Raw genomic sequence first — 25399 nt, 5'->3', positions numbered from 1 at the left:
CTGTACTACTTCTTGCACTAGCATCTCACCTTTTCCAGGCAAGCTTCGGCAGCTGGTCAATTGGTCCATGTAGGCTCCATGTTGCTATCGACTCTGGTCCACCCCCAACCAGTCGCGTAAAGGGAAGACTGAGTCGGTTACTTGCAACTGGTCCTATACGCGAACCTTTTGATATACTGCCAGTAGCCAATGCTGATACAAAGCTGTCTGGGTTATCTTATGTATGGCCACACCTAAACGTAGTCCACAGCGACCCATTAGGATCTTTATTCTCCCTTTTTTATTCCCTATCATCCAAAAAAATCCTATCCATTAGTTTGGTGAGTTAAGAGTAGAGATGAAACGGATATCCGGCAACTATCCGGTAGGCCGGATATCCGGCCTAAATTTACTATCCGGCCGGATACCGGATAGTAACTCACTATCCGGCCGGATACCGGATATTAAAAAACTATGACAATTTCCTATTAATAAAATGAAATACATTAATCTTTCAGGTAAATATCAATAAAATGGCTTATAATAATGACGGCTTTTATTTGTATGCGACTAAAGCGCTCGAGATTATGGTCCAAACTGATTTAACTGATGCTATGAATAGCCACAACCACGCAGAATGATTCGATCGATCGAGACTGTTTTGCGGACGTCGAGACACACACAATCACAGTATACACAAACGCACTTTAATACATTACAATTTATTATTATTATTATGTACACACACACAGTTTTGTTTTTTAAATATTATCTTTTTATTTATACATATCTTATCACATCTTTTCTACTTCGTCTATATCGTATATTATTATTTTCTACTACGTCTGTATATACTTTTAAAATTTATACGCGCACTATTATTATTATTTATGTATGTATATTTTATGCAGTATAGGTTAGTGTCCGTGACTCTCACTCGGCATGGGGCACACTGAAAACCAGCGTCGTGGCCTCCCTCACCGGGGGCCACGGCATATGCTGAGTGGGGTCCCATTGCGATGGGCATCGCTGTGCGACAGGGTGGCACTGCTTAGTTTATTCATTCATTCATTGTATGTTTTATGTCACCTCTGTATTATTTGCTTTTTTTTTTCATTTTACCTCTTTTGTCTTTTGTGATGTCCATGGCAATAAATGTTTCTTTCTTTCTTTCTTTCTTTCTATTTAATGACCAAAAAGTTACAAAAAGCCATTCTTCAAAAAGCCTTTAAAAAAACTAATTTCTTTTTCTGGGCTATTCACTCTAATGACGAATACATAAATACAGGGTGGCCCAGACGAAAATTCAATTTTGAAAATTGAAGGAAACGAAAACTGTACCTAAATTTTTATAGAACTTTAACTATTGCAATTTGAAGGAAATTTAATGCAATTTATTTTTAAATTTACCTTTATTAAATTACATTGCCCAGATTTCCTTGACGCTTACAACATTCGATCAACATACATCAAAATCTTGAAATGCGTTTGTTAGAATTACCTCGAAACCTATTTTCAATTTTTTGCCGAATGCTCAGCTTCAGTTGCTGCATGTTTGTTAGGTTGTAAAAGTATACTCTATTCTTAATGTAACACCACAAAAAAGAATTTTCTGGAGTGAGATCAGGGCTTCCTGGTGGCCAGAAGATGTCACCCCTGCCTGAAATTATTTTTTTGTGGGAACATGTCTCTTACCATCTAAATGCTCTCATTTGAAGTGTGACACGTAGCCCCATCTTGGTGAAACCAAGTGCTCCGGTCATAGCCTTGCGAATCTTGCAGCTTTAACTTTTCAGCCTACCAGTATAGCATTCTCAAAAATTAATCATCCTTTCAATGCAACAAACCAATTAAGCAGGGATGAAATCTCACTGCCTCTAAGAAGCGCTAATCTCATTCCAGCAGACTTCTTTTTGCCGGGTTACCTTATGAGCAGAGTATACTCTAATAATCCAAAAACTCTGCAGCATTCATCCATCCTGAATCCATTTCGAGGTATCGAAAGTTTTCCAAAATTTTGATGTAGGTATGTTGACCGAATGTTGTAAACGTCAAGGGAATCACATGTACGATAAAATTTATAAAAGGAAGTAAATTTTAAAATAAATTGCACTAAATTTCCTTTAAATTGCTATAGTTAAAGTTCTACAAAAATGTACAGTTTTCGTTTCATTGAATTTTCAAAAGTGAACTTTCTTCTGGGCCACCCTGTAGTAAATAATATCTGTTAATGTCGTAATATTGCCAAATAAAAAAGACGATCTTTTTTTCACTGATGGTTTGATGACATGATGCATGCAGTTCAGTCAGATTACGCAGCAAGTAAACTAATTTAATTTTCGCTATTCAATCACACACTCACGATAGCAACCGAAATCGCTCAAATTGATCTGCCCCCTAGACAAGTGGCAAAATCTGACATTCTATTCGGACAGATTCGATTTTCGAAAAATGTGACTAGTCTAGTCTACTAATAGACCCACTGATCGCGTTCGAAGCACCTGTGCGGCGCTAAACTCGTCACGACATTAAACGAGACAATGGGCCAACTATCCGGCCGCCGGATATCCGGCTATCCGGCCTAGCAGCTGGCCGGATATCCGGTATCCGGTATCCGGCCAAACAACTATCCGTTTCATCTCTAGTTAAGAGTCTGAGTGAAAGCCACCTAATAGTCTTCTGATGCCGGATATGCTGACCCAAGCAGACCCATCCTTACAGTATTAAATGTTTCATGGACCCCACATGTATTCCACATGCTCGAGAGCTTCTGTTGTTAGGCCCATTTTGTGGGACATGTGGTTCGTTTCATAATGCCGAGTTTGCGTACCTACCTGTAATTGCTTGGGCTTAGCTTTGATAAGTTTTCCATGAACCTGTATTTCCCTTTAGGAATGATTTGGAGAGGCTTATATCGTTGGAGCTTTCCCATTCAGCCCTGTGCTTCTTGGATATGGCCATAAGGTACCTATGCTTTTAGATAAAGGTACTATCAGTACTGACCCAATAGGTATCGTCTCTGACCCTTGTCTCGCTACACTGTCGGCTCTCTCATTGCATTCGATCCTTGTATGTCCAGGTATCCCACATCAGGGACACTTTGTCATGCCTTCAGAGTTTGTTCATCTTTAAGATTGCATCTAGAATAATTCTAGACTCAACCTTTACTGAGGCGATGGCTTTGTTTGAGTGCTGCCTGGCTGTGGCCCAGGATGTAAATATTGCGTTTTTACACCCCTGTTTTTAGTGCACACATAATAAAATATCTATCCACTTATTAGCTCAATCCACTGTTTTTTTCAGTCCACTGGTATTTTTTTAGATCAAGTACCTCCTACTATTACTACATGCTTGACTATGAACGAGTGCTGTAAGTGCCCACCAACCTAGGCAGTTTTGTATCAGTATATCAAGGGCAGTAATTATGTCCTTATGATTTTTTTAAGTTATTTAAAATTTAGTTGGTTTAAGGGGTTCGCGTATAGGGTCAGTTGCAAGCAACCGACTCAGGCTTCCCTTTACCTGACTGGTTGGGGGTGGACCAGAATCAATAGCAACATGGAGCCTACATGGACCAATTACCCGTAGCTGCCGAAGCTTGCCTGGAAAAGGTGAGATGTTAGTGCAAGAAGTAGTGCAGAAGCTGGTGCTGTCTGAAAAAACAACTACATATAATGGTCACAGCCGTAGCCTTTGTGCTAAAAATAATCTCCCGTACTATGATAATATCAATCCTCACTTTCCTCACACTTACCTTTCCGTTAAATCACTGGTACGATAGTATGTAGAAATAAGTGTTAATTAAAATAATAATAATCATTAGACGTTTAGACAAATTAAAGTTCTTTAAATATTAAAATGTATTTAAGCTATTTTCAACCTTATGTCTTATTCATAAAGTTCAAAATTAATTGAAGAAAAATACAAATCATGGTAGTTTGATGTGCCGGGAACTCTAAATAAATTCTAAAATAATAATCTTTACTTGCTTATGAACCAAATAGTATGAATTCATGGATAAAATAAATATTTTTTTCCGACGCGCAGTAAAATTCAACCGCTGTGTCCTGAAGAAAAAAATTTTTTTACCTACTTTTTTCGAAAAAAGTACTAACAATGGTATATATTTATAATCCTGATAAATGTAGCTTTCAGGACATATTCTTTTTATTAGATTATCTCCAATGGTTTAAAAGTAAACGACGTATATTTAAAAAAATACTTCTTGGTTTTTGTGAATTTTACTCAATATTTCTATTTTTTTGTATGAAAAGGCAAAAAGTTTGTTCTAGAAATGAATTCGCCATCCTTTAATTATCCGAAAATGACACCACACTTGCCCTAATACTCATAGTTTTAAAGATATGGGCCTTGAAGTGAAGCGCGGCAGAAGGAAACTTGCCCCCCCCTCCCCCTGCTACCACAGGGGGGGCTCTCGATGTCTACCGACGGAAATTTACTCAGGAGCACCCAAAGAACAACTGGTGCAAAAATGAGCCTTCTATACCAAAGTGGAGGGGTCTCCATACAAATCATTGCACTAAATTCCCTACTAGTTGCACTATTGCAAGAAGGGCTCAGCCAACGGGCTGTCGCACGTCAGCTCCACATAAGCCAGTCCTGGGTTTCGAAAGTTTTAAGACGCTTTCGGGAGACTAGTGGCTTTATCCCGAGACCAAGTTCTGAACAGCGCCGGTGCATATCGCAGAGGGACGATCGTTTTTCCATTTTTTCAACAGCTATCCTACAAACATTTCTGAGCTCTTGTTGGACGTCGATACCAGTCAAATGACGATTTCATAGAGGGGTTGACATGAAAAAACGGTCATCCCTCTGCGATGTGCACCGGCGCTGTTCAGAACTTGGTCTCGGGATAAAGCCACCAGTCTCCCGAAAGCGTCTTAAAACATTCGAAATCCAGGACTGGCTTATATGGAGCTGACGTGCGACAGCCCGCTGGCTGAGCCCTTCTTGCAATAGTGCAACAATTTGTGCTGCATCTGAAGGTGTAGAATCCCAGGTAAAGTATCAAAAGAAGCGGAGATGTGTATGGATCAACGTGTGAAAGCAAAAATTCGAAAACACGTGCTTTTATAGGGGGTAAATAGGCCGCAACTCGCGGACGTATCAAACAGTTGATACATGTCTTTTTCCTTACTTCTTCACATCAGCCGGGATATCTTTATAAATACTGGTGTGATTTAAATGAATTTGGTATCAATTTAAAGTTAAAAGTTTAATCTTTAAAATGGGGCCCCTTTTTTGTTACTAACAAATTCATTAGTACACAAGATCGCGTGGAAACAACTTCATGTAAGTGATTCCATACTTTTGCTCGCGAGTGTAGTTCCAGTAAAATATTTTTTCTAAAGGATACTATTGCAATTGTTTCTCTGAATAGAGCCACAGCACACATGCTACTTTATCATAGGCGATTTAGGCGCTTTTTAGAAACTGAATGTAGCGACCACACATTCTACACCGCACACTAAGGCTGAGTTGCACCAAGTTACTTTAACAATAACTGGTGTTTTTGTATGGAGTTAGACAGATTTTTGACATTGGTTAAAGTGAAAGATGGTGCAACTCAGCATTAAAAACGCCAAATTCAGCGATAGAGTCGCTAAAACGCGCGATTTCTATACCGCGTCCGAACGGAGGAAGTCGCTAAATCGCGATGCTGAATCGGTACACTCGCAAAATAGCCGATAGCCGATGCTAAAAGTAGTATTATATACTGTGGTCCTTAAATGCTCACGATATAACCTCCACCTTTTTTGAAGTCGGTTAAAAAGCAAAGCTGTTACTAACGAAGGGATTTTAACTATTAATATTCTGATAAAAGTGCGGTACATTGATCATCCCTGTGAGGTGTCAGAAACTCCAATTAATGTGAAATTCATATAAAAGTGTATATTTTTGAGATTAAAAATTGAGCACATTGTTGACAAAAGGTATAGCTGTGGTAGGAATAGTGGCTTTAAATAATTTAAATTAATAATGAAGAAGAGAAAACATCACTACAAAATTTTACATGAAATGAAAATAAAGGTGTGAATTTTTAATGTGAGTAAGTAAAACGCGTCTGTTTAGAAATAAAATGCCACGAAAATTTACTTCACAATATCAGGATATTGCAAAATTTTACAGGTAAAAGCGTCGACAATTTAATATAAACACGATTAAGGTTCTAAGTTCTAATTAGTTAAAAAACCGTACCTCTACTTTCATAATTTTTCCAGGGAGAGAAGAATATAGCCCGACGTGCAAAAACAAGGAAACTGGATACTTAAGTCTGATTTTATTCACACTGATGAAACAACTTTCCTGAAAATTTATAAGTGTTGATGTAATATAAAATAAAGAGGCTGGATTCTGAGATGTAATCCAACTCTCTCAAAAATATTAATAAACTATCGAAGCTGCTAAGTACTAAAAGTTTTTTTTAATTTTCCGTTTGTTTTACAGAACTTAGTTAGGTGTCAGGTAACAAAAATTATTCAAAACATTTCTACGGATAGGTACTTCGTTGCGATAATATTGATAGAAATATCTTTTTTCAGCTGTACTTACGAGTTCAGGGCCCCAATTGCGGTAAAAATTTTCAACTGCAATGCGATTCTCGAAAACGAAAATCAGCTGTTAGAATGAATCCGAATCGCGGGGTCGTTTTCACAGCTAGTTCAAATGAAGCGCCTTTGCGTAAAAGCTGTCAGAAAGCTACTTTTTCTCAAACGCTTTTCAAACATTTGCTGTGTTTTATTAAATTAATTTTAGTTTAAAAATTATGATGATCCGATTTAATGAAAAGTACATTATCCGTTGTATTGTCTTTGTTTGCGTATGAAGTTTACCGCAATACCGAATTGTACATCTGCTGGAATGAAAATGGAGCGCGACTGGAGATGAAGCGCAAATGAATTGATATTACAAATTACCGCAATCGGGGCCCTGTTATCTCCGGCATTTTCCGGAAATATGCAGCAGCCTGGAAAGGCTAGCTTTCTGGAATGGCAGGGTTGGTTGGAGTTCCAAGAAAATACAAGTCACGTACCTACAATGACCTAATCAAGTATAAGTGCGGTACATGCCCAGCTAAACTTAACTAATACTAAACTATAGGTATAAATAGGGTACAATCTCAGAATCGTGCCCGTAATCATATTTCTTGGATATTATGGGTACTATTTACAGTGTGTCATCACTAGTAGCACAGTGTATAAGTATCCAGCTAGCCAACTAACTCCCTTGGTTTCGCGGAAGTCGTCCTGACTGACCATTTTAGGGTAATTTAAGGAACACTGCTGGTGGCATTTTGAAGCGGTTTTAACTGTCTGTATACATTGTAAGTGATTTTTTGGTATTCTAAGGCGGTTATCACACTGCGCCGCGCTCCGCCGCGGAGCGCGGGGCGACAGATTTAATTATTGTATGCAAGTACCTCAGTTTGTATAGAAAACACGCGCGGCACTTCACACTGACAACGCGTCCGCGCGCGTGATTTTTTATATGTGAATAAACCACGGATACTCTCGGCGCACTTAAGGGACTCTTATCTAGGTATAAATAAGACGTCAATATGTAGGTGACAATTTATTGCTTGTCAATGGTTCACAATAGTTGTCAAAGGTTCCCAGATGTCAAAATACTCCAGGTATATAAAGCCAGGGAAAAAAATCTGGACACCGCGGTACAGCTTTACGCGTCTCAAAGAGCAGTGACATCTCTCGGCAAATAACACAAACAAGTTTCATGGTAGGTTTATACATATCGCCCACCAAGGACCGTCAAAGGTCCTTAACAACAGGAAAATCAATCCAATGAAACTTAATGCGAATGCATCGCCCACCATGAAACATGTTACGGTACACATCAACAATAAAATAAAAATAAATCATGTAAAAAACCATTGTACCGTAAAATAATAAAACATATTAAATATACTTAAAACCTTAAAACTAAATAAACTAAAATTATTTAGCCTTAGGAAGGAGACCAAATCATTCTGTTACCCTTGAAACTAACAACTAGAACATCATCGTTACCGGGATGGACCACAATCACCCTGCCACTAAGCCAAGACCCGTAGCTAGTTGCCCACCGTTATGACAACTAAATCACCAACTTTTAGGTTGACGAATTAACATAGTCCACCTCTATGTTTTTCACCTTACGACGTTATGAAGCTGTGAGTTTTCAAGTCTCCAACCAACTCTCAACATGTTGTTTACATCAAGAAAAGAACCAAGAACCGGAGAAAACTACGTTTGGATAAGTATACGTTCTCTTAACCTTTCAACATCAGCACTAAAGTTCTCAGATTGGCATGCAACTATAGCCTTCTGTATCTCTACTGTTGTTGAGTACCCGTCGCGTTTCTCCAGCAGCGTATCCTTTTATATTTAACTTTTCTTTTTGTTTCAGGTTTCTCGAAGGTCTGCACGTCGACCTTGTTGCGGATCACATCTTCATTGCAGTTCCAGGTGATACCACCACTTTTTATTATTTCATCAGATTTCCTTTTCAGCCCTTCTTCGTTTCCTTTCCGTTGACTTACTTTACCATCTTCTTTCATTGTCTTTACCAAATCTTCATTGTTAGTAGTCAACTTTTGTGATTGACATTCTTCTTTAGCTAACATCATATTCATTTTTCTGTAAAGTTGACTCCCTTGATCGATAGTTCCGCAACCCATCATGAGATCGTCCACATGAAAGTCTGACAGTATCTTCTCAGCCGCCGTTGAAGAATCTTCACCGAGATCCAAATTCATGTCAACATATTCACTAACTACCTCTGTGTATTTCTGTTTCAGATCGCCATTTTTCAGTCTACGTGTTAATGAATACATTCTTTTTTCAGGTGTTTGCCGGGAATTCTTCTCATCGGGATCTTCATCTTTCAACGGAAGACAACGCACAATGTGTCGATCAGTGTCATCTGTACGAGAAGTTTTGGTAAAGTATCCTTCACGTGTCTTTTGATCTTCTGTATTCGTTCTTTTCCTTGGAAACGGCATGTCATCTTCTAGCTTACGACATTTTCTTTGAAGCTGATTATCCTCCACGCTACAGTGCATCACTTTTATTGTTTCAGAGGGCTTCGTGGTCGGGGGCGTGTTAACGACACCAGACAGAATCCACCCCAATGATGAACACTGAGCAAGTGGTGAACCAAACGGTCCCTTGATGACTCCGTTTTGTATTATCCGGCTATATACTTCTGACCCCAACAACAAATCTACACTGTTAGAAGTATAATAGCTCGGATCTGCGAGGACAATGCCCTCAAGCTCCTTCCACTCCTCCGCTGTTATCTTTTGGTTAGGCAAAAGCGTTGTGATGGAGCCTAGTATGTAAGCTTTCACTGTGATAATAAAGTTTGGATCAACTCGTGATGCTATTTTTATTTCCACCATAGATCTTGTCGTGAGCCCGTTCGTGCCACCTACTCCTACTATCTGCCCTCTAGCTGGTATCTTCTTCAACCCCAATAAATCAACCATAGCCTCTGTAATAAAAGAGGATTGGGACCCTTGATCCAACATAGAACGAATAGTATAGGTTTGGCCGTGTTTAGATACAGTATCTACAAGTGCCGTCGCTAGCAATACCTGGCTACAATCCACAGTGCTTCTTGTAGACGTGCAGGAAATAACAGCACCAACTTTCTTGGTATCAGCCGTAACCTCCCCTTTGTGGGGTTCCTGAGCAGCAATCTTGTTTGTAGGATGCAGCAGAGCGTGGTGCTTCCTCTTGCAAATGCGACACTTGTATTTGCTGTAGCAGAATTTGGCAGAGTGATTGTTTCCGAGACAACAAAAGCAAACATTATGTGATGCAACAAATTCGCGACGTAATTCCACTGACGTATCCCTAAACTCCTTACACGTGCTCAATTTGTGCTCCTTCTTACAAACGGGACAGACTAACGTGGCAACGTGCATGGTTTTCATTTTGAAAACAGGTAAGGTTTTATTAGGAATCGGTTTGGATCCTGAACTCAAAAATTCAAGGGCGCGGTAACGGTTTTTAAGAAACTGCTCGAACTGGTCGTAAGTTGGTAGCTCGGTAGAGTTATTATCCGCGATGCTAAACTCCCATTGCCTTTTTGATTCAGGGTCCAACTTCAGCGTTACTAAGTGGATTACCAGCACGTCCCAGGTACTCGTCTCTATGCCAATATTAGACAGAGCCGACAAACAATCATTTGTGGTGTCCATCAAACCTTTCAAACCACTAGCCGACTCACAAACAACATTCTTCTGGCTTAGTAGTCTCTTCAAAATATGATGACAGATGTATCGTTTGTTGTTGTACCTCTCATCTAATAAACCCCAACAATAATCGTAATTACTGTCTGTAATCGGAATGTTACATAAAAGTTGCTCGGCTTCACCTTGTAAGTACCCCTTTAAATACAATAATTTCTGAGCATTTCCTAATGTCTTGTTTGAATGAATCAGGGACTGGAATAAGTCTCGGAAGGTGTTCCATTCCGAGTACTTTCCTGAGAAGATCGGAATATTTACTTTTGGTAGTTTGACATTAGGCGCCTGTAGAGAGTACTATGAAAATGAAAAGTAATATTGTATAAACTAATAATAATTTCTCAAATGTTATAGTGTCATGCTTCTCAATCTGGACTGTTACTTAGCTTTATTATTAGTTTTTTTTTTAAGAGATAACTTGGCATTGTCATTCTCACTAAAATGTCTCTGGGGTGGTGGCGTAGTGAGGCGGGTCGTTACATTCCCTCTAATATGGTCGAGTGAAGCGATGGCTGGTTCACTCGTCATGTCTGTGAACAGGCGCTGCTTTCGGGGACTGGTCAATCCAAGTTATTCAAATTTATGTATGCGAGTCATTTCTACTAGTACCTTAATATGTAAGTCTAGATATTAGCACGTCACTACCTTGTTTAATATACCACGCAATCTTGTATACCCATTCTTATGATACACCATACAAGAATGCATGGTAAATTCAGTGAACTGCTCCTGAATCGAATGTACCTACTACTACTATTTCTATTTATTTATATTAACCGGCAGACAGTGGTGACTGAGTTTGTTGCGGCGCTTCTTCTCAGCACTTGCCAAATGTTGGTCTCGAAGCGCTGGTAGGGTAAAAAGATTATGAGACATGTAGAGGCTCCTTAAGAGCATAATATGACGATTTGTAAGAGCTATTTATTAGTCTAAACAAATAAAGAAATTTTGACTTTGACTTTGACTTAGAGGGCTGGTTAGAATCAGTGTTGGAAAAACTTGGGATTATAACGAATTTAGCTAAAGCCGCTTTTAATTTACATTTATAATCAATATAACAATCTTCTGTTTTGTCATAAGTATCGCTTCGCATATAGGTCGACTTGGACAATACTTTAGGTTCCGTAGTGCGCAACAATTCCTTATGACCCAACAGAAACTCATTCCACAAACCTTCAAGTAGTTCCAACTTTCCCTCTAAATACTCCTTGGTCAAACGACCTTTAGAAACTTTTTGGAAATTCGTATTTGCTTTTTCTATCCTTGACGCAAGGTCAAATTGACAGTTCTCAAAACATTCCATCATAAATGACAATTAAACTGACACGTAAACAAACTTCCAAAAAATAGTAAAAATTCTATGTGTTTGACAACTCTAACAGAAATCGGGCACAGGTTCCCCGTAGCAACCGCTTTTTCGAAACTATTCTAAGTCCTAAACTTATTTCTAAAATTATTCTAAGTCAATGTAAACAATTTAAAATTTCTAAGTTAAACTACCAGTGTAAATAAAGTCCAAAATCCTTCAACTTTCTTCTCAATAATAAAATGCTAAAAGAGTACTCACAGTTGTATCCGTTTTACTCACACACTATCACAATAGACGCCGCCGAACGGAACACGAACTTCTTCGGGTCGGGCTCCGACACGAACCCCTTAGGGCTCCAGCACGAATCCCTTAGGGCTCCAGCACGAATCCCTTAGGGCTCCGATCGTGTCTCCACCAGATGGCGCCACCTCAGCGCAGCACCACCATCATCATCTCCTGATCTTCCTCAACCAGTTGGTTGCCCTGACAGCACCACAACTGGTACTGTCAAACTGGTGTCAGCAGCTCCTAGCTGACCCAGCTTCTTCACCTGTCCTGTTTGCGACAGCGATCCACTGTCCAGGACGTCACCCCCCTCCAAAAATGCACAAAGTGTGATCCCGGCACCTGCACCGTTACCAGTGCCCAATGGACATCAGCTTCCTGATGATATCCGGCTCGACAGGACCATGAATAAACCACGGATACTCTCGGCGCACTTAAGGGACTCTTATCTAGGTATAAATAAGACGTCAATATGTAGGTGACAATTTATTGCTTGTCAATGGTTCACAATAGTTGTCAAAGGTTCCCAGATGTCAAAATACTCCAGGTATATAAAGCCAGGGAAAAAAATCTGGACACCGCGGTACAGCTTTACGCGTCTCAAAGAGCAGTGACATCTCTCGGCAAATAACACAAACAAGTTTCATGGTAGGTTTATACATAACGAACCCCTTAGGGCTCCGAGACGTCCTCCTAACAAATATCCAAAAAAATGCTAAAAATTCCGAAAATTATGAAAACGCGACGCAGTGTGATAACCGCCTAAATGCAAGCTAAAAGTAAAATTGAAATAGATAAATGCGCTCTAATTATGTAAACTCGGACGGAGTCTGATTGGTAATTAATGAATTTTAGTTTTTGTCAAAAAATTCAGTTTTGGCGGGCACGTTTTTGGGTGCATTTTTGTCGATAAAATTGACATAATAACATCGTCATAAATTATCGCTAGCCCTATCCTAAACACACTGTATAACATTCACAAGATTGTTATACAGGGTGTTTGGCGGAAGGTTAAACATACTTCGTGGGTGTATAGGTAAGGTCATTTTAAGAATACAAGTTCGCCCATTTGACCCCAAGTGAGCTACTTTTTTTTAATTGATGTTTTTGTTTTTATTTAATATTTTTCCGAAATTTGACCTAAAAACTGCTTAATTTTTGTTTTCAACCGATGTTTGTTTATATTTGATACTAGTATCGAATAAGCCTTTAGTCAAATAAAATAAATTTCAGATCCTGATAATGATCGGATAGCTAGTTACGAGCCGCCAAAGTCTAACAAAAGTACAAACCACGATAAAAAATTCAACTTAGAATTCGGTTTAAAAAATAAATAATGGTGAAAATGGATTGCCAATGATCTTAAAAACATCTCTAGCTTCTCTTCTTTCCAATGATATATCACTCGTAGTAATTAGATATCGTCAGTAGAAAGGAAAAAATGCTAAAGCGCCATTTTGGCCAAAATGAGTTATACAGTGTGTCCGGGCTTGTAGTGATCAAACTTTAAGGGCGTAATCTATGGACAATTTTATCGATGAAAATACTTCAAATTTGGGGCTTGACCCATTTCTCGAAAAATTATGAGGATTTAAGTTTTTAATTTTTAGTTTTCACCTCTTCCTTCAAAAACAAGTGAAAGCGTGGGTAGCTTAACACTAATAAGCAAAAATTTTATATCATGCGATAGCCAATAAAATTGTCTTTTAGCAGAAGTAGAAAACAGATACAAGTTTCATACATTTTAAGGGAGTAAGAATGGATTTAATTAGAAAAAAACATGACTTTTTTCACTTCTTTTTCAGTTATTTTCCAACACAAGAAAAACCAGGTCGTTAAGGTATGTTTTATTTGCATTGTATTATTAGTATTTGAGCTATTCTACAAAACGAATGTAAATTTATTAGTCTACGTCTATTAGTTTCAACGTAATTGTTGAACAAAGATACCCCTTCCCAGCGGTTTCCATAGCGCACGCGACATGCGAAAATGCACTGCCTGAAAGAATCACACAACCTATTCCGATTACTATGGAAACCGCTGGGAAGGGGTATCTTTGTTCAACAATTACGTCGAAACTAATTGACGTAGACTAATAAATTTACATTCGTTTTGTAGAATAGCTCAAATACTAATAATACAATGCAAATAAAACATACCTTAACGACCTGGTTTTTCTTGTGTTGGAAAATAACTGAAAAAGAAGTGAAAAAAGTCATGTTTTTTTCTAATTAAATCCATTCTTACTCCCTTAAAATGTATGAAACTTGTATCTGTTTTCTACTTTTGCTAATAGATAATTTTATTGGCTATCGCGTGATATAAAATATTTGCTTATTAATGTTAAGCTACCCACGCTTTCACTTGTTTTTGAAGGAAAAGGTGAAAACTAAAAATTAAAAACTTAAATCCTTGTAATTTTGCGATAAATGGGTCAAGCCCCAAATTTGAAGTATTTTTATCGATAAAATTGTCCCTAGATGTGGCCCATAAAGTTTGATCACTACATGCCAGGACACACTGTATACATTGTTGGATAGGATTTTTTTTTCTGCGTCGATCTGTCTAGGTTTCAACTCAATCCGAGAACTTTTTTGGCGCTTTAGCATTTTGAAAATTTAAGGTATTCCTAAAATCACCGCCCTTGTCGCTGCTAAAACGACGTGTTTTCAGTGTTTTTGCAACAAGTGTCGCGTAAGGTATTTTTTGCTGGCAAAATATTTTTGCTTTCACAACATTAAGTATTTTTTTGTTATTTAAGAACTAGAATGACCTGTTACTTTAGTAATTTCAGCTTTTTGAGATTTATTGTTCATTGGTATATTAGTAGTTATTCATGGTTGTTGTTCAAAATGATTTGGTGTGTAAGCAAAAGTAAGTGAACAAGATTCGATTAATTTTGGCGCTTTAGCAAAAAGTAGTCTTTTTTTAATAAGCTTTAAAGTATTTTAGCGAAAATGAGAGCATTTATCAAAGCAAAAACTGTAGTAGTTAAGTAGGTATTATTTAACAAAGACATCTCAAACACACTTGTGACTATAAGCACAAATTTCGCACTCGGTTCACTAACAAGTGCCTGCAAAGATACAAGAATATTGCAACTATCCAAATAAATAATTTACTCCCTGAGCACGCATTTATGCCGGTGGATTCAATGCACTCAGTCATTAAAAAAAATGTTCGTTCGTTTCAGCCCGAATGATGTTCACTGCTGGACAGGCCTCCAGGTCCAAGGATTTTCACAAAGACAAGGCCTGCGCCGCTCGCATCCAGGCACCTCCTGTAACCACCACCTCCAGATCGTCGGTCCACCTAGTGGGAGGCTTGCCCACTGCCACTAGATTTTAGCGATTTTGCGGGCTATGTCAGTCTTTTCCTGGCTTCTTGAGGATGAAGTGAGCCGTCTTCCATTGTTTGGGGAAATACGCTATAGATAGGCATTTGTTTGCAATTTCCATCTTCCGGAGAAAGGGGAATCGTTTGCTCTTTGCTCTTCTAAAATTTCGCTCTCTATCAGTTGTCGGAGACGCGTGTGGTGTGGTTTGTCTACTGTCACGGAATCATCTGGATAGAAGGAGTTGGCTAGAAGGTCAGCCGATTGTTCTGGGCAGAGTGTCTTGCCGTTAAAACCATTCAGGAGCATGTCATCTTGTCGTCCTTGAGCTTTCCCGATGATTCCATAGATTCCATCCCACATGTTTTCTCTCTCGTGTGTCGAGCAGAACTCATTCCAACTCTTTGTTTGCGCCTCGCTGGTCTTCTGTGCGTATTCTTGTTGCCGCACTTTCACCCAGACAGAGAGAATAGGTTATGGCGTTGTGGTCTGAAGTGACTAGCGTTCTGTCCACTTTCTCTTTAATCCTACCCAGTAGTGGCTGACTGCACGCTGTCACATCCACTATGCTTGTGCACAATCTGCTGTCGATATTTTTTGAAAGAAGGAACTGTAAGCTTCACCTAAGCTTTCGGAAACGCTGCCCACCATTGTTTCTAGGCGTTCATGGCTCCCCCTATAATGATGTATTGAGTGTTTAGCTTTTTGCATACCGCTTAGTGCTTTATATCTAAAGCTCAATTGGATTGTCTCGCTCATAATACTCGGACACAAATCCTAGTTTCAGCCTGCCTTCCTCCAGTATTACCGCGGCCTCCGTCTCCGTGACCAGTTGGGGGTCGTGAATGACTCAATTGGTCACCGAAGACTATAATCGCGGCTTTGACTGGTTTCTGCCGACTGAGGATGCACTGAATGACTTTTGTGCCAGGAAATTGCTTAACCCTTCCACTGAATCCCATGTATGGTTCTTGCATGAGTGCTATGGTTATGTCCTTGTCCTCGGCTGCTTGCAGCAGTTCGGCAGTGGCTTGCTTGGAGCGTCTCAGGTTAGCTTAGATGATGTTAAAGCTTTCACAAATCAAATCTCCCAAAAGACCACGGACACGGTCTTTTAGGAGATTCGAACTCTGCATGTTTAGGGTGCTCTTAGCAGCCTGCTGTTCTGGAAAGCGCTAAGTAGTCCTAATTTTGTTTTTCTGGGCATTCATCACTTTATCACTGAATGCCATGTGGTGGTGGATGTTGGATGTGTCAGTTCTCGCCCTCGCATTTTTTCCACGATAGTGGTGTGCCTTATTTTCAGGCTGGACAGTTTAGCCATGAGTAAGTCCCTCCGCAGTTCCTCTTCCTCTTTGCATAAGGCTTTGGTATGTCCAAAACAAAGGCATTTGGCGCATTTCGCTAGTGGGGTCTTCTACCGGTCTTATCTCCAGACCTGTGTGGACTGCCCCCACCTCGAACAAGCGTTTGTAGAGAAATGGGCGACACTTCCATACATAGCATTGTAGCGGCACGTTCCTAGCCTGTAAGCCCCTCGAAGAGTTTCTTATTTTGGGTCTTTAGATTGTCATCCTTTTCCACCTTTAGACCTTTGGTTTTGAATTCAAAAGTGGTTCTGACGGTCTTATGACATTGTAGCCGGTTAAGCTTGAGTCCGTCGATTTGACTATCAGTGTGTGGTTTGGCTTTTTTGGTGGGATGGACATGGTGGTGGCCGCGTAAGTCACCACCCACCATGTCCATCCCACCAAAGGTTCCCACCAGTGGTTGGTGGTGGTCATTAAAATTGTTAAGTGTCCCTACTTTTGTTCACTATTGTTGTAATTAAAGACATGAGTTTGGTAGTCAACTGTTTATTTTACGGTTGGTACGATTGATACATGTGCAACCCAGTGTTGCCACCCACAACATCTCCCCCCTTCTTTTTACAATAATAAGAAACTTATTATAACTAAATTATTACAGGTAGAATTTTACTATTAAAGTAATTGTAACAGTTTGTACTAATGACTACAAATACAAAAGGTGCTTAAGACCTTACCATACTTTTGGTTTAGTTTTACCAGTCTTACTGCGGGTTATAGGAGGAGGATTTAATATGGCCATACTAATATCACTATCATACAAATCTGGTAACGGCGCACGCGAGAGTGTATCAGGTATATACATGAACTTCCCTGGTTTATATATAAGTTTCAAATCATAGCCCTGAAGCTTTAACATCATACGCTGCAAGCGTGCTGGGACTGCATCCAAAGGCTTTTTAAATATACACTCAAGCGGTTTATGGTCAGATTCCACAATGATTTGTTTTTTTCCGTAAATATACTGGTGAAATTTTTCGCATGCAAACACAATAGCCAGCAGCTCCTTCTCGATTTGCGCGTAGCGTGTCTGCGCGGGCGTCAGCGTGCGCGACGCGTACTCCACGGGCCGCCCGCGCTGCAGCAGCACGGCGCCCAGCGCCACAGAATACATAATAGTAGCAACAGAAATTGCACTCCCTTGATCAGGATCAGATGCCGACATTTTAATGGTAATAATAATAATGCAAAATTTCCAACGAACCTGGTGCATTCGAAATCGCACCTTACTACTACGCTCACAAGAGCGCAATTTTTTTGTGATCAGAATTGATCTACCTCGCAGCTCAAGCGTCAGGGTTGTTTAAGCAAAGTAAAATAAATAAAAACTTAATTTTGAGAAGCAATTATTGTATTTACGATTAGTAAACGTTAATCTAGTGGTGTTTGTATTTCGTACCATCTCCAAAGAATAAACTTCAGTGTTGCGATAATTCGAAATTGGACAAACAGTTTTGAAAGGTGTAGTGTCGGAAAATAGACACGGTGAAGTAAAGTTAATGTTTTATTAGCTAAAATAATGTTTTTGCTATAGCTTTTTGCCATAAGTATTTCAAATTTATTTAAAAAAAATGCTGTTATTTTTAATTATTTAAATTACTACAGTTAATTATCATTTTTAAATATTACGATTTTCCATTATAAAGACGAATAACAGTGCTGTTGGAACAATAAACCTTGATTGCGACGATGATCGACTGAGCGAGTATAGGTACGCGTGTGCTCACAGGCGCGTGGCAGCCATGACTGATTTGCAACTTGAAGTTGTCGCGCGCTGTAGGTAATTATCTCGGCCGGCATAGGCGAGTGACGGAGGCCTGCCAGCGCCACGCCGCTGGCGTCCACCGACAGCAGCGCAGGGCTGTCGACGTCGTACAACGCCAACACCGGCGCATCACTAATAAGATCTTTCAATTTCTCAAACGCTTTTTTATGCTCTGATTCCCAACACCATGTAATATCTTTTTTTAAAAGCCGGGTTAGCGTGAAAGTGTGATCTGAATAATTAGGTATGAACTTAGAAAGGTAATTAACTGCCCCCAAAAATCTCTCTAAGCTCTTTCGATCATTAGGTTCAGGCATATTTTTTATAGCTCTGACCTTTTCTGGGTCTACTTTCATTCCGTGCTTATTAAAGATGTGGCCTAAATATGTAACCTCTTGCACACATATACGACATTTTTCTTTATTAAATTTAAAATTTATTTCCCGCGCTCTGTCTAACAATGCTTTTAATCTTTTATCATGTTCCTCTTTGGTACTCCCCCAACAAATTAGGTCGTCTATGAAAGAATCTACACCCTCCAGGCCTTCAAATAATTGTTTGACTTTTGCATGAAATACTTCAGGTGCACAATTCAAACCGAACGGTAATCTTAAGTATTGGTAACGCCCAAAAGGTGTATTAAATGTGCACAAGTCAGAACTATCACTGTCTAACTTTACAGACCAAAACCCAGAATTTGCATCTAGGACTGAAAAATATTTAGCCCCATGAAGTTTAGTAGCTAATTCATTTATTGTTGGCAACTGAAAATGAGCGCGCTGTATTGCCATGTTAAGAGGCCTCGGATCCAAACATAAACGTAATTGACCATTTTTCTTAGCAGCAATTACAAGAGAATTTACCCATGGTGTAGGATGACTCACCTTTCTTATAACTCCTAATTGTGTCATTCTATTTAACTCCTCTAGTAACTGATCACGCAACCCTAATGGTACTTTCCTCGGAGCACAAACCACCGGTGGTATTTCTTTATCAACTACTATGTGATATTCCCCGGGCAAACAACCTAACCCAGTAAACAAATCATCATATTCTGCCAAATTAATATTATGTATTCTCTGAACTAGTCCTAATGTTGTACAAGCATTAAGTCCCAGCACACTTTGACAATCTATAGAAGCAATAGCAAATTTAAGATTATAAGAAACATTCTTGTAATACCATTTTAAATGACAAATTCCTTTTATAGGAATAGTGTCTCCGCTGTAAGATTGAAGTTTGACATTATTACTCACATCAATATTTTTTGGCTTAAAACTTAACTGTAAGAACCGTTTATAAGACAGTACATTGATATCTGCGCCAGTGTCTAATTTAAATGTTTCTGATCCATTGTCACAATTAAGTATTTCACACCAGTCTTCTGACAAGGACCTAACCTCAGAGACATTAAAAAGCATAGATACATAAAACGACTCACAGTCATTTTCTTCATCTAACTCTTGACTCATTCCAATGTCGTATAACTTCTTCACATTTTTCTTTAACTTACACATCCTAGCAAAATGACCATGGTTTTCACACACATAACACTGCACAAAAATAGCTGGACACTGCTTCGATTCACCGCACTGACCGCCACACCTGGGGCAACTCGCGCCCGTGTCGACCGGCAGCTGGCGGCCCGGAGCGCCGCCGCCGCGCCCGCGCCCGCGCCAGCCGCGCCCGCGCCCCCGGCCCGAGCTGCGCGCCCGCACCGCGTCCACGCGCGAGGGCCCGGCGCCAGCGCCCTGCGTCTCCAACAAACGGCCGCTATCCACCGATATCTCGTCGACTTGGCATATTTTTATTGCCTTGTCTAATGTCAAATCCTCTGTTCGCAACAAGCGATCACGAACAACCGTATTTTTTATACCACACACTATACGGTCACGTATCAGTTCAGTTTCCAAAGATTGAAATCCACAAGTTTTTGCCAATAACTTCAATGCAGTGACGTATTGATTGATGGACTCGCCGGTTTCTTGACTTCTTGTAAAGAAATTGTATCTCGATAACGTTATGTTTGGCTTCACACCGAAATAATCATCAAACTTTTTTATCAAGATGGCGACGTCGTCCTTGTCCGAATTTTTCTCAAACGTAAAAGTCTCATATACGTCGAACCCTTCTGGTCCGACCAAGTTGATGAGCAAACTCGCCGGTACCCCATCATCTTCCTTGTGCACCCCTGATGCCTTCAGAAACAGTAAAAACTGCGTCTTCCACCGTTTCCACGCGTCGGCCCGGCCGACGGAGCTGCCCTCCAAACTCAATTCTGGCGGTGGCCGAGCGTGTTCCATAATTAGTACTCGACTGCACGACACAAAAGATTTTCAATTTGAAAGGTTTTATGATCCACACTGATAAATTCTTTTTCTTTAACACCGCTGTCACCATGTTGTAATTAAAGACATGAGTTTGGTAGTCAACTGTTTATTTTACGGTTGGTACGATTGATACATGTGCAACCCAGTGTTGCCACCCACAACAACTATATTTAAAAATTTAGTAATTACCTACCACTAACCCGTACCCGGTTAGAAGTAATGACAATCAATTATTTATGATGTTAGGATAATTAAGCATTTTTCCGTCATAAAACATAATACCTATTTAATCATTAAGCATTACTTTTGCTTAAAACGTTTTATGTAGTAAGAGTTTAGTAACATTTGTTTACATTCGTTCTATAGGGTCTCCGCAAGTAAGCAAATATTCATGTAGGCTCCATGGATAAATCGCTTCTTACGCATTTTTTCGCTGGCGCATGCGACTATCTTATTTTGTAGTTTAGTAATTTATCTTCGACTCACTTATTAAGCTGTATCTCGCTAAGTATTTTTTCTGTTTTATCAAAAACTTTGTTTAAATAATTTAGCACTTATTGGTCGCTGGATATTTGATTATAAATGGAGGTTAGCAGTTTTACCCTGACTAACATTTCATGAATTTTCATAGCATTTTTTCTAAAGCGACACCTATTTTACGATCTAAAAGAGCTACAAACCTGGTGTTTTTATTAAAATATAGGCAAAAAATCAAGAACACGATTGCATTTTAAAAGTACTGTTTAACATTAATATCAAAAAAGATACGAATTTTTTTCGTGAAAAAAAAACTTTGATCCTCATTTCCCACAAGTACGGTTTTGGCGCTTTAGTCTTTTTTCCTTTCCACTGACGATATTTAATGTATTTCAAAGGCTTCTTAGTAAAATCGCTCGTTGAAAGTTTTGAAAATACAGAAATATTTCCTTTTAAGTTTCTACGAATAAGATTCATGACAATCCTTTTGTCGGTGCATTTGTGGTCGTCAAAGAAATATTGTAGAAAATTCTTCGGGAACTGAATTTTTCAGATAAAAGAATAAGGTAGCCTTTGACCGTAAATAGTGAAGCTTTATGTGGAGAAAATAATTCGAAATCGGATCAGTGGCTCGAAGCGAACAAGCCTTTCCCCTGAGCACCAAATGCATAGTCTTTGTTTTGTCACTCTTCCTAATTCACTAGGGGGTATCTTCGTATTTTCAGGATAAAAACTAACGGATCCAATAACATTCGGCTACCATTTGGCTTTTTATCAGTGAAATACATTTCAGAATCAGGTAAGAGTTTCCAGTAATTCCCTCTATTACATGCACTCACACACACAATAAATATTAATAGGGGAAAGTAGTACGAGTTGATCCCCTGGGGTAAGATGATCTTTCGCGATTGTGCTGAAACCACTAACGTCATTTAGTTTCTTTCACTGGTAAAACATAGCTCTGGACACATCCTCGCCTCAGTCAAATCGTAATGGTGGCGTGAGCGATACCTCGAATTTGACGAGAAAAAAGAAAAATTGTGTGCTTCTGATCTAAAATAGGCATGACTTTGAGCTTATGTTACTTTTATTCAAACAATCTTAAATGTAATTACTGTTGTCGTTAGGCTTTCTATTATGTTTAATTTTAATATTTTGGCCATAAAAACGTAGCCGCGTACTTGTAGATTATTTTAGCAAATATTTAACAAAAAGTGGGACTTGGGTCAAGATGATCCCTTCCTATATGTACGAGATGATCCCTGGGAATTAAAACAAAAAAGTCAATGGAGTAGGTAAAGGGAAGTGAAATAAAAGAAAGAGAACTTCATATAACTCACCTGAGTCTGAAGGAGATGATACTGAGTGGCTGTGCTGAACAGAAAAGTTTTCAAGCGATACCAAGGGTGAAGGATGGATAAAATGTTATGCATGTGTAAAATGGGGCCATAAAGCATGTGCTGGGGTAGAGGGTGATGAAGCAGGTGAATTTATTTGTGATATATTCAACACAGCTCCAGCCAAAAAGCGTTTCAATTATTTAGACGCTTTTTAGCAGGTACTAAGAAAGAATCAGTTATTTTCGTTATTTAATTCGTAAATGTTTTTCTTTTCTAACTTTTTAACGATTTGTTCGCATAATTAGGTACTCCGAAAGGAATATAACCAGAAAATAATAGATCATAGAACAGAATCATAGGGATCATCTTACCCCTACCTGGGGGATCATCTTACCCACAGGGGTGTACAAGATGATCACTTTGTAAGGTTTTGCAAAAAATTAAATATTTTAATGAAACCTCAATTAATTTCTGGTTTTGAGTATAAGGAAAGTTGGATAGATGAATATACTAGTAGTAATCGTTTTTATTTTTGGTTTACCTTGAAAAATATGTATTTTACAGCGATTCCCGCTTAAGGGGATCATCTCGTACTACTTTCCCCTAAATCCAAATAAAATCATAGATGTATGTTTTAGTCTGTAGTACGTATTAGTCCATAAATAGTCAAGTCAAATTACATAAGATGTTACAGTGTGCTGTAGTAAGTACTTTGTGCAATAACCTTTAAATAAATATACAAATTCTTAGAGTTGACCAACGGACAGTTGAATGAAAACAGTCGATTTCACCGCAAACATTGACCTCGTTTAGACGAGTTTATTTACTTAAACGCGCCTACCTACACATTTACTCGATTTTCGACTATCGTAGTTGTGACTCGATAGTATTCGGTGTCAGTCCCTCAGCTATTAAGAGATTAGCTTGATCTTTAATTACTCTCTTTAATTAAAATCATTGTTAAAATAAATTACAAAGTCAGCTGTTCTTTTTATCGATATAATTGCAGTATAAGTAATTCTATGATCGATAAAACTACTAACAGCGGCAAAAAACGATGATCGTTAAAATCGAGTAAAACTCGTATTTACGATATTACGTAAGTTAACTCGCTCGACAGAATCGAGTGCAGCGTGGTGCTCGTGTTAACTAATTGGTTTAGTTGACGTGCCATATAAAAAGTGTTTTGTGAAAAATATCAGCGAACTCAAAAAAGGATTAAAAGGTCGATGGTATTTTTTCAATATCCCCAAACAATAATGATATCTCATAAAAAACTGAACATTATTTTTCTTATTTTGTCAATTTGAAACCTTGTGTATAAATAAATATGTACTTACGCCCGTATTCACAAACATTACTATGAGGTCTCACAGTGCGCGTGGACGTACAGGGCACCCTGCAGGGTGACACACGAACCAATCACAGAGCTCTATTCAACGCTGTGCGTTCTATTTGCTGCTTCACTTAAGCAAGCATCGTTTGAGAATACGGCCGTGAGTTTACTCGTATACATTTAGCGGTAATCTAACTGGACTTTTAAAAAATGTACATCACTGTCTGGGCATTCAAAAATTGATAACTTTCAAAAATCGTACTCCGGAATTTCAGACGGAGATGAAATAAAATCCGCTCAGCAGATTTCAAGTCATAATGTAAATAAATCAAGACAAAAATTCTTATGGTATATTTTAGAGATGGAAACGCCGTCAGCTAACTGTTAACTTAATAACAAACTGTGCTACAGGTGATAACATTTTGTAAAAAAGAGCAAAACCAAGTCGGCAACTTCTAATGCAGCACCAATCGAGTTAAAATCAACTGGGAACTTTTAAAAGTTTTAAATGCAAATTATTCTCACCGTATTCTTCAATCTGCCGCAGGCCTTGTCTTCCAGGTAGTTTTCAAGGAGGAAGTCAAGAGGCATATTATAGTAGAACAGTTGCAGATAAATAATGAAATGCCCGACATCTGTGGATCTGAATAGTTTTCCGAGACTCCCGAAATAGTGGGAGAATTCTATGACAAGCCAGTCCGGGTGGTTTTTCGTACAAAACGAGATATACGACTTGACGCCCTGAAAATACAGTGAATAGATTGTGACAGGGTCCCTAAAAAGTAAATACCTTCCTAAGTATCTACGTCTACTTATGATAACGTTTTAATATAACTGAAGCCTAAAAAACGAAATTCTTATGGAGAATATTGTCGTTATTTACTCTTCTTTAGAAATACGCAATGTATGACAAAAATAGTGTTATGTGATTTAGGTAACCTTACAAATCTTTTGCACACGCTCGTTCGTTCTAGCCAAATGACGTCCAAAAGGTTTTCCCCAAGAATTTCTACTACGCTCCCCGCATCCAGGTGTGCCCACGAATACCCCAAATGCCGAAGACGTACTGAAGTTACGGTGTAACATAAAGTTTTAAAACAATACGGCCAATAAAAGTACAAATCTAAAACTTACCTTGACGTACGTCTTCCTAGCCACAACATCATCTTCCATCATCAAATAGAAACTGCCCTTGTTCAAACCGTAGGCCATGATGAATACTCGGTCCAGAACTTGCTTCGCTCTCCACCGAGTACGCTGTTTCGAGTCTCCTAGAGTTGGTGGAATGGATTTCATATCGGGATAATAAGACGAAGAAGGTGCTATGATTTGAATCATTCCACATTGAACTTCGCTGGGAAATCTAGAATTGTTTAAAAAAATATCAGAAGCAGTCTGATAAGGACTACATATTTTATAAGGTCTATTAATGAAAACTGACACAGTCCTTCATCGGTTATCAATAAAACATTTCTTCTCTTTTTTTCTCTCAGCGAAAGAAACTAACCACGCTGCGAAATTATGTCAAGGAGTCGTTTGAAATCTTATGGGGATACCTAAAAATCATCTGCGTTGACATCCTACAAAGACAGTGTTGCCATTTTGAA

At 38.9% G+C, this 25399-nt stretch overlaps 1 protein-coding gene across 3 annotated transcripts in view; it reads right to left on the bottom strand.

The window, feature by feature from the left end:
* Window positions 1-25399, bottom strand: part of LOC135086782 (alpha-1,3-mannosyl-glycoprotein 4-beta-N-acetylglucosaminyltransferase A-like) — a 37151-nt gene that overhangs the window by 5951 nt on the left and 5801 nt on the right. For 2 of the 3 annotated variants that reach the window (XM_063981573.1, XM_063981575.1), the window contains 3 exons: window positions 24927-25155; window positions 24318-24533; window positions 6199-6306 (listed from right to left, as the gene is read on the bottom strand). In XM_063981573.1, coding sequence (XP_063837643.1) covers window positions 6199-6306; window positions 24318-24533; window positions 24927-25155 — 553 coding nt within the window. The remainder of the gene's footprint in view (window positions 1-6198; window positions 6307-24317; window positions 24534-24926; window positions 25156-25399) is intronic. The other variant, XM_063981574.1, reaches the window with a different exon arrangement.

This window comes from Ostrinia nubilalis, chromosome Z, assembly GCF_963855985.1.
Source record: "Ostrinia nubilalis chromosome Z, ilOstNubi1.1, whole genome shotgun sequence".
In the NCBI taxonomy this organism is placed as follows: Eukaryota; Metazoa; Arthropoda; class Insecta; order Lepidoptera; family Crambidae; genus Ostrinia; species Ostrinia nubilalis.
The sequence above is the reverse complement of the archived record's forward strand: the minus strand, read 5'-3'. Positions and strand labels throughout refer to the sequence as shown.